The following is a 12,669-nucleotide window of genomic DNA, read 5'->3' on the forward strand; positions in this document are numbered from 1 at the left end:
CCTGTAATGAATTGTAGTGAATTCCATTTTTTATATTAAATATTTGTAGAAATGAAACCCAAGTGCTACAGTTATTGCTAGAGCCATTGCTTTAGTAGCTGGATACCTACAGTATTTGGACCTTGTGACGTTACGGATGTAGGTGGAATAAATTGTACACACAGTATTTAGTACTACTCAATGAAGCCTTAGCTGTAGAAATACATATTTTGATATATTTTTGCTTTTCTAGGTCACAATTTTCCACTAATTAGTAGCCCTGGTAGGCATTTGGCTCTCTATTCCAAATGCATTGAATCTTGATGTTCCATTATACTGTATACAATAATACTCTGTTATACTTTTTAATTGATTTTTCATAAAATTTCGTTGTCATAATCTGTTCTATGCTTTTATAATTTTGAGGAATGTGTGCTTTATTTTGTTACCACATTACTGTTATGAGAATGGAGAATAGAAATTTACTGATTGGAAAAATAGTATTGGTGCTCATTAAGTGATTTGAAGATCTCCCTTCTCCTTGGGCAGTTACGTCATCTAAAATACATTTTATTAAGCGTATAAATGTGGAATTTTTGGTCACATCACAAATTCTCTTTTAGATTACAGTACCCACTGTGTCTTGTGTGCTACTAAGTTCATATGTTCTTATTTTATTCAAGGAAATTAGATTACCTTCTGCATTAAGGATTTATTATAAAATCAACATTCATTACAGTTAATTTACATTTAAATCCAGTAAAAACATACATATAAACTACATGATGGGTAGAACAAATTCTTTTTACATTTAATAAGAGTCGGACAGTAGCAGTGATCTTGAAGTTTTATCATTATTCTTTAGGAGATTTAGCAGGCTCTTGTAGTGCTGAATGTAAATTTAAGGAATTATCTGTTGCATTAGTTGACTGGACTTCATTGTTGAAAGTGCTCTTTTGATTGCCTGCTTCAGGTAGGCTTGTTCTATCCAGTAATTCTGGTGGAAGAATTTCATCAAGGAGATTGCTGGTCCATATCCACAGGTCAACCCAGCCTTCTCCAAACCACCAGAACCAACCTGATGAAAGAAATACTGTATTGTATCGATACATGTTAAGAATATATCCTTTACTGCTAGTGTCCGAACTTGCAGAATTTGGTTTAGTACATTAAATTTTGATAATAGGACAGTAATCAAATTTGAATTCTCTTAAATGATGTAGTTTTTTTCCTTATTGGTTTTAAGATTGTGAACAATATACTTAGAACAAACTAATCTATAGCTTCACAATAGCATTGCAATTAGGTTTAGGAAACTATTAATCTTTGAGAAAGAATGGTGTTAGTTTAATTGGTCTCTTCTGATGTCACAGTTCTGATAAATTTAGTCATGAGGTAATGAAACATGATGTGGAGAGTTGGATGTTTTTTGTGAGAGTAGGAATTTTAATTTGGCTTCTTTTTGGCAAAATATAATTTGTCTTAAGAAGCATGACTTTAATGACAAACCCGAAGAATGTTGATAAATGAAAGGACGGTAAACAATTTCCCAATTATAGTGTGTTACTGAATAAGGTAAAATTTCCTTGATATGCTTCTTTGATTTACTGTACTTTGGAAACTTTTTTCCTTAATGATATTGTCTATCATTTTATATGCATTAATTTCTTTGTGCAGAGGCTAATTTTTTATTTTTTTTTTTATTTCGCACTGAGGGCAGGAGAAACTAATGTGCTTGTGTAATGCTGGTATGAATTATTATTGTGTTATTTATTGGGTAGTTAAATTGGACTCAAAATTTTAGATTTCCTTTATTGACAGGGTAGGCTGAAGCCTGAAGAATGAGTGTGGGGAAAAAAAGGAGTCCGGTTGATCCATGATATAGAAAGATATAGTACAAGAACCATTGAATTCAGAAGACAAAAGTGAATTATATTGTTTGGTTGTAGGGGAAATGAAAAAGTGAGAGAAACGATCCAGTGGTCTGATCTCAGAGTGATTCTGAAATTAAAGAGTTTGGAGATGGGTTTTTTTTTTTTTTTTTTTCTCCGACCATAACAATGACCTGGATAAAAGACAGTAAGACCACTTTAAACTGCATTGAGTAAGATTTAGAGCAGGTTTAAGCACAGGGTCATATAGAAGTAAATTTGAATTATAGATTCATTCTATTTTTAAGGGGATTTTAGTTTGAATTTGTTCTAATTATTTTCAAAGGAAGTTTTATTAAGATTATTGTGATCTTGAATCTCTGGTAACTTTTCTGTTCTTGTTTAGCTAGAAGTCATTTAGTCTAAAGTTCCCACTTAAGAGAGCAGATTCTACAGAAGTTAATTACTTTCTGTGCAATGAATGTCTGAAGGAAGCTTTGATTTGCTTCAATTGGATCCTGAAACCAGTAAAGTACATTCAAGGTTTAAAGTAAATATTTTCTTTTATTGTGACATTCATGAATATGAAGTAAATCTATTGAATCTGGGAATATCAATTTGTAGAAGCCTCAACCCTTTTTGTTGTTGATGCCCATAATTTCATCAGAAGTTAAGGATGACAATTGATGTGATTAACTGAGCTTTATAACTATTGCGTTGAAAGCAAAGTTATACTACAAAATTGGTTTGAAAAGATAGAAAGGTGAGGCATGGGATCTTTTTATTCACAATTCAAGCCCAGGACATGTATAGATATTTCTATGAACGATGTCATTCTCTTTACTAGGTACAACACATGGAGAGGGTGATATAGTTACATCAGTCACTCCATGTGTATTTCCAGATCTTCTTTTTGCCATTTATGAATCATGAATACATTTAATTCTGCTAAATGTCACATTCATAAATGGAATAAAAGAATTACTAAGATTTTTCTGCTTAAAAGTACCATAAAAAAGTTTTATAGAGACATTGTTAGTCATTTATACAGTACTGAGTTCATTATATTAATGCTAAACATAGAAGCGTACGCTTAAACAGATAAACATAAGTAAAATGCGGAACATTTTATTAGAACACCAACTGTACTGATGTAGGAGAGGTTTTACTGGAAGAAGCAGCACAATACTATTTAATTTCATAGTTGAATAGTATATTTCCTTTTTTTGCAGATATGATCAAAGCTGGTAAAATTACTGTGGCATTAATTTGGAAAGGAAGTATTCAACGTGAAAACAAATGAGTTAGATGAACACTGATTAAGAGATATGTATTCAACAACTGAAATGGGTAACAGGTTTTATATATTTATGGATGACTAAAAGAGGTAGGAGAGAAGTTCCTGTTGAGAAGAGTAGATACTTATTTAGGAGATGAATGTAGAATGGGAGATTGACAACTATACATATAGCCAAGTATTATTATGAATTTATACAAGTCACTAACTTGTGAAGCAGAGATTAGACTTTGCATTTGAAGAGGATTTGATTGAACCACTGATTACTGCAGTTTTGGAGGAGGGCCGGAATACAAAGGTCAAATACTATGGATTGCAAAGATATCTTTAGTTTAAAATACTGTGTATTCACCCCTACTTATCTAGCTAGAGACACAGGAAAATGAATGTTGAATTCTTCTAACTTAGCTTTCATGAGATTTTCTACACTATGAAAAGAACTGGGGTTTTCATTTCACTCTTCTCGTTTTATAATATAATAACTACATTTAAGCAGTTTACATTCATATATTTTCATCAGATTTTACTTGTAATTCTAATTACAAATACTGTACAGTAATACCAATATCTCGTTTCAGAACCAAGAACAGGTATTTAGGTGTGAAAACAAAATTGATAAAATTGCAAGATTTTTGTTTTTAGATCTGGAAACTAAATATTTTAGTTACTTTTATTTAACATACATCTACAATCATAGTTCTTAGATACTAAAATTTGTATTTTTATTTCATTTAACCCTTTGTTTTTTTTTTTATTTGGGATATATTCTTAACTTAAATTTCACTGTTTAACCTATAGAAATCTATTCACTACCAGATCTAAAGCTTTTTGAGTACTGTACTGTATCAGGGATGTGTTCCGAGCATTGTACAAGCTACACTTTGTGGCATGGAACAATTGCAAAGACCACTTGCCTCATTGCCTCATGCTTAAGGATCGATTGGAAATTTGAGATTTGCTCACTTTTGGTATGGAATGGAATCTGCCTCTGCTTTCAAGGTAAGACACAGTTAGCAGCCTTTGTTTAAAAAAAAACAGAAAATTTTTGTTCATATCTGATATCATTGCCTTTTCCAATTCCTTATTATGTGTACTGTACTTCTCTAAAGTTCAATCCAGTTCCTAACCCATTAGTAGCTATCTTCTCAGAGATAAAGAGAAAAGTTAAATTCTAATTTCCTCTTGTGAGAGCTCCTAAATCACAAATGCAGTCATGACAAAATGTGGTTGTGATTATTGTGCAATTTTAAACCATTACAGAATCATTAAGCGAAATGCTGTTACCCTCATAGTCATGGCTGGAAGAAGCAAGAAGTCATCAATTGTCTTCCCCCCCTGTATATGTGAGAATTGTTTGCCCAAGGTGTCTTGATAACTTCAATTCTTTGAGGACTGAATTTCTCCAAACAGGTATGAAGTTTATTTTAAGATACAATATTTTAAAATAGCATATACTAAAAAGTATGTAATTCCATAATTGCATTTGCCAACCTTTAAGGGTTCTGCTTACCATTAAATATAGCTTTAGATGCCATTGTTTCCAAATTCACTGTCAATTCTCTTAGAATAGCCTGTTACTGCTGCTCTAAAATTTGCTTTCAAATATTAACACTATGCTCCCCAAATTATTTTGTATAAAGATTTTCTTTTGTTTTCCAAAGTTTCTGAACTTGGTGTCCCCATCAAGGCAATTTGATATACTGTAAATTAGATTGAAAGTGTTTTGATTAAGGAACATCATGCTCTTGTATCAAGTTTCAGAAAAGCCCCCTACAATCCTCATTCACTATAGAGGATGTTTGACATAGATTTGAAAGTAAACTTTAATGAGAACAACAACTGTACCGAACCTATTAGATAGCCCTTCATTTCAAGTTGACCAAGGATAGGTTTTAATCTGCTAAATGAGTCTTCAGTCATACTGCCTGCAATATCTGGTTATAATTTTAATAATCACCAGAACCACCTCATAAGACACTTGTAATCTGGAAAAATCTTCCTATTCCTGATGACAGTATCTAATGTTTTATTTAAAAAAAAAATTAGTTTATGTAATTTGAAGCAATTTCTCATCAAACAGACAAATTAGATTAAATATGATTTTGGCCTCAATGAATCAAAGGAAAACAAAAAAATTAGTATAATCACAGTTATCTGGTTGCCATTTGTTCCTACTTGAATACAAACCATCGTCCTTTAACACAAGAATGATTTCAATGAAGCTGGAACATGTATGTTAAAATTTATAAAAATGTGCTGGTGGTAGTTGGTCGGTAGTTTTGCCCATTACCCACCCATCCAATAGGCCACCGTGTAGCCAACTTGGATTCGGCTGCAGTTCAGTGCAGACGTACTTCTCTGCTTTTTCCTCAAGTATTGTTTTGCTCTTTCTTCAAATATGTTTTTGCTGTAATGGAGAATCCATGTGCAGACATGCGAGTCTGCCATGGTAAGTCTGGCCGTAAATGCAGCAGGTTTGTAAGCACTCTCTTCATCGATCTACCTTGTACTTTTTGCAGGGGAACTGACTGTTTGCAGTCATCCATTTAGGACGAGTGCCAAGTCGTGGCCTCCTCTGCATTAGTTAGAGTTCAATAAGAAGAAGGCTAAGAGAGATTCTGTAGCCTTTAAATGTGGCAATGCCCAAGAGGTTGCCTAAGAAACTTTTAGCCCTGTCTTCTCAATATTGTGCCTTCTTTGGGCTCCTGGAGGGCAGAGTCCTAAAGAGGAATTCGGAAAGAGGGAGGATACAGGCTTATAAGTGGGCCCTGTTTTAAGGAACACGTTTTATTTTCCTACAGTATTATAGATGTTTTATTCCAGCTATGACCAGATTGTGGAATGATCTTCCTAATTAGGCAGTTGAATTGGTGGAACTTCAAAAGTTCAACCTTGCAGCTAAGGTTTTCTATGTTTAACAGCCTGACATATCTCTCTCTCTCCCTCTCCATGGTTTTATGTTTGACAGACCTATTCTAATGCTGTTACTGATCTCAAGATGTTTCATATTCTTTGTTTCTCATTTAGTTTACTTTTTTCTTATTTCCTTTCCTTCTGGGCTATTTTTTTCCCTTTGGATCCCTTGGGCTTATAGCACCCTGATTTTCTAACTAGGGTTGTAGCTTAGCTAGTAGTAATAATGATAATAGTAATAGTTGTGAAAGTAATACTGTACTATGCTGCCTCACCCTCGAAGTTTGCTGTCTTGGTAATCTGATTGCAAAGAAGCTTCTGAAAGTATTTGCTGTTGACTAAGATTCTGAGAACTATCTCTCCCTGTGGAATCTTCATCTGATTTTCCACCTGCATAGAAGATATTTGACGTGACGACCATCGATGAGTCCTCGCCAGCTATTAGGAAATATCTGCATCTCTTCCTGCTCCAGTATTGTTGTTGCCAGCCCTGGAATGCTCGACAACCATGAAGCCTGGTAAAAAGGGGGGGGGGGGGGATCCTTAGGTGCCTTCATCTCCCCTCCTTCCCCGACTCCTGTATCTATGACATCTCCATCTGCTGTGGAACAGTCGGAGACGGCTACGTAGTAGTTACCTGTGAAGACTGTTCGACTAAAGTTTCATGAACACTAACCTAGCCCAGGAAGGTGGATCGGTACAAGGTACTGTAGTACTGGTGTTCAAGCAACTGCTATCCGTGCTCAGTCTTGCAACCATCACTCATTTGCCCTCTTTCCCCTCCTTCCAGAGACAATAAGATGCCTAGGAAGATAGATTAGCCCAGCAGAAAAATCTGGCGAAGTGTAGTTTTGATGAGCTCTTCCTGCATGTGAGCAGTGTAATGACATCAGCAGACCTCGTAACCACCATTACAGAGAAAGCTCTCCGCGTATGGCTCCATACACACTATCATGAGTGGTTTGGTTTCCACGTGCTCAAACACCTTGTATTCTGACACCAAACAATTGAACAGCCCATGACATTAGTCAAACACCACACCTATCTCTCTGGGCTCTTCAAAGTTGGCAACTATGAAGCATCTCTTCCAAGCAAAAGGCCATTTGTGAGACAGTGCGCATATGTTTTGATATCTGTTCAGATCCTCTGCAGCTGTCTACAAGGGAATTGGGACATCTGCCATTGGTGTCCTGTGATAGCTGCTCAACGGGTTGTGTAGTGAACCTAATTCCCTTACTGGACAACAGCATCTCGTCCAAGAAGGCAGACATGACACAACTCTAGGATGAAAGGTAAAAATGATATGGCCTTTTCCTATTTCATCCCATAACCATAGGGTATAGCTGTTATGTGCTGGACTGGATGCAAGATAATAAGCAAGCCTCATAATCAAACAACTATTACATTTTTGTTGAGAAGTAGATCTCCCATGCTCCCAAGCAAAGGGGAGAATGGAAACCTATGTAAACCCATTTCTTGTAAATGACACCAGGTCCTCAACACTGTACAGCAGGTTCTTCCATAATAGTCTATGCCAAAGCCATTATGATTGGCAGTCATCGCTATGACTTTTTAGATCTAGGTACAAGTGCCTTGACATCTCTGGATTTAACCCAGCCAAGTTTCATTATAGGAACTTCCTCCCACTCTCTCCTAAGGATAAGTTCCCTCATTAAAGGATGATGGTTTGTATTAGTGTTGGAACCAGATCGCTTATTTGTAATTTGGTATTTATCCTAACTATACAAACTTGAGTCCTTAAGTTACATTTTCCTCTTCAACCTTCCCATAGACTTGAAATACTTGTCATGTGGGCTTAACCTTCGCCCTCAAAATACTACCACTACCTCAAAATTTAATATTTATATCAAGTCGTTTTACACCTTCACTGAAATCATATTTCTATGAAAAGACTTGGGCTTGTATAGTTAGGAAAAATACAAATTACTTTTAAAATGTGTGATATTTTCACCACAATTGTGAACTGTTATATGGACATTTAATTTCCATATGTTTGCTTTAATGCAATCTTCAACAATAAACAAAAATATGAACTTAAACTTGTACACTATATGGGAAATGCAAGATGGAAATTTGTTAGTTCATGAGCTAATTAACGAAGTATAATGTAAAGGACACTATATGGGAATTGCAAGATGGAAATTTGTTAGTTCATGAGCTAATTAACGAAGTATAATGTAAAGGATAAGTAAACCAAAAGGTATTAAAATTAATTATATAATCCACAAATACTAAATACTTACATGAATTCTTCCCAAAGACAGACCTGGAATTATGCATATATCACATGCAAATATAAGATTGGTTGGCACTCCAAAACAGAAAAGCAACTCACTTGGCAAAATACACAAAAACAATAAATAAAAAGCTTAATATCAAATGGAATAATGTGATATTTTTACAGTTAAATGTATAAATGTGTGTCAAAGGCCACAAGTAATGATACTTAAAGTATTTTAGGTTATTTTTATAATAATTATCATTTGAGGTAGTCTGAGATAGCTGCCAGTACAAATTCTTGTCTATTTCATCCTTAGGTATTGTTTCGTTGACAGGTTCTAACTCTACGGGGGCATGCTCATAAGTATGAAAATTACCTTCTGCACCATAACCATCTTCCTTGCTACACATATCTTCAAAGTGTTGTGAGAATTTGGCAGATCCTGAATTCTTCGGACTTGCAGCATTCATATTTTGGGAAGGCAAATCACTTTCTCTCCTTTCAAGCATAAGGTCAGTATTTTCTTTTAACTGTCCCTTTAGGTTAATAGATTCTAGAATATTTATTTCGGGTGACTGCTTTTCCAGTTGTAAATTTCTTAGATTATATACCCCTGAAATGTTTCGTAAGGTGTATTCATTCAATCCTACACTGGCGAGAAATCTCTTATATACATTCATGATTTCAGTGCTTTTACCAGATTTATGTAAAAACTTGAAATTTTTGTTCCCCAAGTAATGAGATTCAGTATCAGGTGACAAGGGGGAAACTTCAGAAGCATATTTCGGAACAATTTCATTGTGTGCAAGTTGCCTTTGGTTTACTAGCCCTTTAGATAAATTTTTACTTTCTTTATTAACAATATGCTCTGTGATATTCATATTTCCCGATCTTTCTTCGTGAGGTACTAACAAATATTCATTTTCTTGATAAAGTTTACTTTTAGCTTTACGTTTAGATTTAGCACCACATTCAAATTTGTCTTTCTTAGCATTCTTGATCTGAATTTTCTTGTTTGTTGCATTCACTGTATCCAGAGAAGAAACCTTTGCTCCAACTTCCATCGTGAGACTTGATTCTGTCACCTTTCTTCGAAGCTTACGTTTTTGGACTGATTTTTCCTCCCTACCACCTGATGTGATTCCCTATTCATCTGGGAATTTGAACTTATTTTTTGGGATACGCTTAAGGTCTTCAAGCTGCTGGTGCTGTCTAACCAGGTCAGATCTTCCTGCTTTTATCATTCTGTGGGGGAAACAAAATGAAGCTTTGAGTAAAATTATAACAGAAAAGAAACTTCCATATTTTAAACTATTGTAAAAAAAATTTTAAATTCTAGTTTGAATATTTTACAGGAAATTAAGAATGAAGATTCTTGACTTTAATACTTTGTTTTGTAAATGTACAAGTTCTATGGTTTGAATATCTAAATTAATATAGTTTGATTGAACATAAAACCAGCTGAAACATTGCTATCCTGAATGAAATAATTTGGTAATTTAATTTTTGCAGAAAAGTGTGTAGCAAAGAAGGATTCAGAAGGAGGTAAAAGGACTGATAACTACCAAAGAATTTCAAGTTTCCTAAGCAGAAAATTCTATCAATGAGGTCAAAAGTTAAAAAATACTTTTAAAATGAATAAATGAACTTTCCAAGTCAAATCTGGAGAACACAAATCAGACATAAAAGGAAACCTGCATAGAAAACCTCTGCTGCTCATTTTCAAAGAAGCAACTCTTCAGCTATAAAGGATGAGAACTACTACCCTGCTATACTCTCCAGGAAAGACATGAGGCTGCCAAGGAAGGTGGTGTGCAATGGAGTTGCAATGGAGTCGAAATTGAAAAAATGTTTCAAAGTAAAGAAGTCTGTAATCATTAACAAGCCAAGCAGTAGCAACCAGATGAAGGGAGAGGAGTTTCAAAATAAAGTAATCTTCCAGGAAGAAACTGTACTCCAAAAACAAAGTGGGCATCACAAGGTTAATAAGGAGATAGTGGGTACTATCACGGCGACAGTAGGCACTCACTATGGAGGTAGCTAGCAGTGCCAGGCCACGTCAGATGTGGTGACAATGAGCAGCAGCATGCTATGATAGGAGACAGCCGGTAGTACCAGGAGAGGTATGGAGACGACGGCAGGTTAAGAACAGAGACTTCAGGCAGTACCAGACCAGACACACAAAGACCACAATACGTTCCAGGACATGTACAAAAATGCCAGTGCAAGGACGAGCGAGGTACAAAGACAGAAAAGCATGCCAGGAACTGAGGCAGCAACCAATGCCAGGAACTGAGGCAGCAACCAATGCCAGGCATGGTGAAAGAGGCATGGAGAAAAAATTGCCAGTGCCAGACCACAGGAATGAAGGTACCATGTAGGGCCAGGCTAGGGCACAGACAGGAAGAAAATCTAGAGGTGCCTGGATGGCGCACTAATTTCCAGGCTATGAAGACAGCCAGCAGTACCAGGCCCAGCAAGGAGAGAGCAACCAGTGGCAGTCTATGTATGGACTAAGACATCATATCAGGCCCAAAAATTTTAGGTTAGGCATAGAGATAGCTGTCTCACTGATCTCGCTATGTCAGGAAACAGCAGAGAGTGCCAGGCCAGGAACACAGATAGCAGGCACTACCAGGCCCCCCTGTCTGGCAACAACCAGTGTTAGCACAGAGAAAGAAGGCAATGACAGAACCAGCAGGTGCAGGCCAGGTATGAAGACAGTTGCCAGTGCACAGACAGCAAGATAATCCAGGGCAGAAGGGACAGTGGAAGGACTTACACCATGACAGTGTGCAGAGCTGGACTGGGGCACCAAGACAATGGTCAGTGCCAGCTTGGCCATGGAGACAGTGAACAGTAGCAGGCCAGGTATGAATGCAGCAGATCTGCCAGAGCAAGTACGTAGACAATAGGAGCAAGCATCAGCACTCCAGGCATGGAGATATAGGACAGCGCCAGGCCAGGCAAGGAGATAGCAGGCAGTTTCATGCGAAGCACAGACAACAAGTTTCAAGTCCCAGCAGGGAGACGGCAAGATATTATAGGTAAAGCATGAAGATATTGGGCAGTACCAACCTAGGCACGAAGGCTGCGGGCTGTAGTTGTGGCATGATAAGCAAGGAAAAGGTCAGCAGTAGCAAGGCAGGAGGTACTGGAAACAGCAAGAAGTCACAAGCCAGCCTGGGATGAAACAGGTGGACAAAACTACGGAAACGGCAGCCAACGGAGACCAAACACGTAGACAGCATTGCCATGCCAGGTACCCGGAGACAGTAAGAAGTCATATCAGGCAGAAAATTTGCAGTGGGTGTGCAGGCTAGACAGGGAGCACTGCTTGGAAAAGCAACGAAAGCAGTAGTGGCATCTCAGGCATTGAGCAGTGCCAAACAGGAATGGAGACAGCAAGCAATGCCAGGCACAGAGACAACCACCACCTCCAGATCAGGAACGGAAACCGGGCAAAGGCGGGGGCATCAGTGGACAGGGGCGCACTAACCAGATATCCAGGCCAAGCATGGAGACAGCAGACGAACCCGGATGCTGCAACATGTTGAAATAAATATAACAGGTGATCATGGTGACACAGCGGCATAGTGCCATTTAAGGCCAGGCAATGCATGGAGTCGGCAAGCCATACCAGGAACAGGAAGATATCCTGGAGATGTAATAAGTTCCAGGCTTTATGAAGACAGGTGGCAAGCCGTAAAAATAGAGCGCACAGACATTATGCAGATAAAACAGGCACGGAGTCAACAGGAAGTGTGCCACACACAGCACAAAGACAGCAGAAAACGCAATGCAAGGCAAGGAGCAAGTGGGCAGTGTCAGGTCTAGTACTGACAATAAATGGTTAAAGGCCAAGCAGGGAGTTAGCAAGGTGTTACAGGTGAAGCACAAAGATTACTAGGCAATGCCCCATACACATAGACATTAGGTAGTATGAAACCTATGGGCAGCAGCAGGCCAGGCACAGAGACAGCAGTTTTCCAAAGCAGGCCCGAAGTCAATATAAATTTCCATCTCGACAATCAAGGAGACAACAACCAGCGCCAAGTCAGTCGTAGTGATTGGAGGGGAAGCAGAAGGCCAGGCAGATAGCAGTCAGCCCCATACACACGCACTGACATAGTGCGCAGTGCTAGGTTTAGCACAGTATACAGCAGTGCCAGGCCAGGTAATAAGATAGCAGCCAGTAACAGACTAATTTTTTGCTGGTGCCATGGTTAAAGGACAGAGACAACAGGCGTTACCAGGCCCAGCCTGGAGACAGCTGGCAGTGGCCAGCAAGGCTTAGAGTATGAGGCAGAGACTCTGTGGACAGTAGAGTACCATGCATTGAGACAATACCAGTGCTACCCAAGCTT

The 12,669-nt window shown here is 37.7% G+C and overlaps 3 protein-coding genes across 12 annotated transcripts in view; 1 reads left to right on the forward strand and 2 right to left on the reverse strand.

The window, feature by feature from the left end:
• The window catches only part of LOC137638585 (BRCA2-interacting transcriptional repressor EMSY), a 75,031-nt gene extending 71,688 nt beyond the window's left edge, over window positions 1–3,343 (forward strand). For 3 of the 8 annotated variants that reach the window (XM_068370778.1, XM_068370783.1, XM_068370779.1), the window contains one exon: window positions 3,083–3,341. In XM_068370778.1, the coding sequence (XP_068226879.1) occupies window positions 3,083–3,153 (71 nt within the window). In that variant the 3' untranslated portion in view covers window positions 3,154–3,341. Of the gene's footprint in view, window positions 1–3,082 lie in introns of all 8 variants that reach the window. The other 5 variants (XM_068370776.1, XM_068370777.1, XM_068370784.1 and 2 more) reach the window with 4 other exon arrangements.
• On the reverse strand, window positions 746–9,366 carry LOC137638587 (uncharacterized). 2 transcript variants are annotated; one of them, XM_068370786.1, is made up of 3 exons: window positions 8,679–9,366; window positions 8,325–8,347; window positions 746–1,057 (listed from the first exon to the last, which is right to left on the reverse strand). In XM_068370786.1, the coding sequence occupies exons 1-3, from the start codon at window positions 9,364–9,366 to the stop codon at window positions 881–883; spliced, it is 888 nt and encodes a 295-aa protein (XP_068226887.1). In that variant the 3' UTR covers window positions 746–880. The 2 variants fall into 2 exon arrangements, with proteins under 2 accessions (XP_068226887.1, XP_068226886.1); XM_068370785.1 differs by lacking the exon at window positions 8,325–8,347 and having other exon boundaries at window positions 747–1,057.
• Window positions 8,283–12,669, reverse strand: part of TFAM (mitochondrial transcription factor A) — a 94,155-nt gene continuing 89,768 nt past the window's right edge. For both annotated transcript variants that reach the window (XM_068370789.1, XM_068370788.1), the window contains exon 7: window positions 8,283–9,547. In XM_068370789.1, coding sequence (XP_068226890.1) covers window positions 9,448–9,547 — 100 coding nt within the window. In that variant the 3' untranslated portion in view covers window positions 8,283–9,447. The remainder of the gene's footprint in view (window positions 9,548–12,669) is intronic.

Source organism: Palaemon carinicauda, chromosome 3 (assembly GCF_036898095.1).
Source record: "Palaemon carinicauda isolate YSFRI2023 chromosome 3, ASM3689809v2, whole genome shotgun sequence".
In the NCBI taxonomy this organism is placed as follows: domain Eukaryota; kingdom Metazoa; phylum Arthropoda; class Malacostraca; order Decapoda; family Palaemonidae; genus Palaemon; species Palaemon carinicauda.

What these genes read in the sequence shown, in the direction of transcription:
- LOC137638587 (XM_068370785.1), bottom strand. Translation starts at nt 9,366, where the DNA reads ATGGAAGTTGGAGCAAAGGTTTCTTCTCTGGATACAGTGAATGCAACA. An exon ending in AGATGGTTATGGTGCAGAAG is followed by an intron (nt 1,058 to 8,678) that starts GTAATTTTCATA and finishes TTCTTTCATCAG; the next exon opens with GTTGGTTCTGGTGGTTTGGA.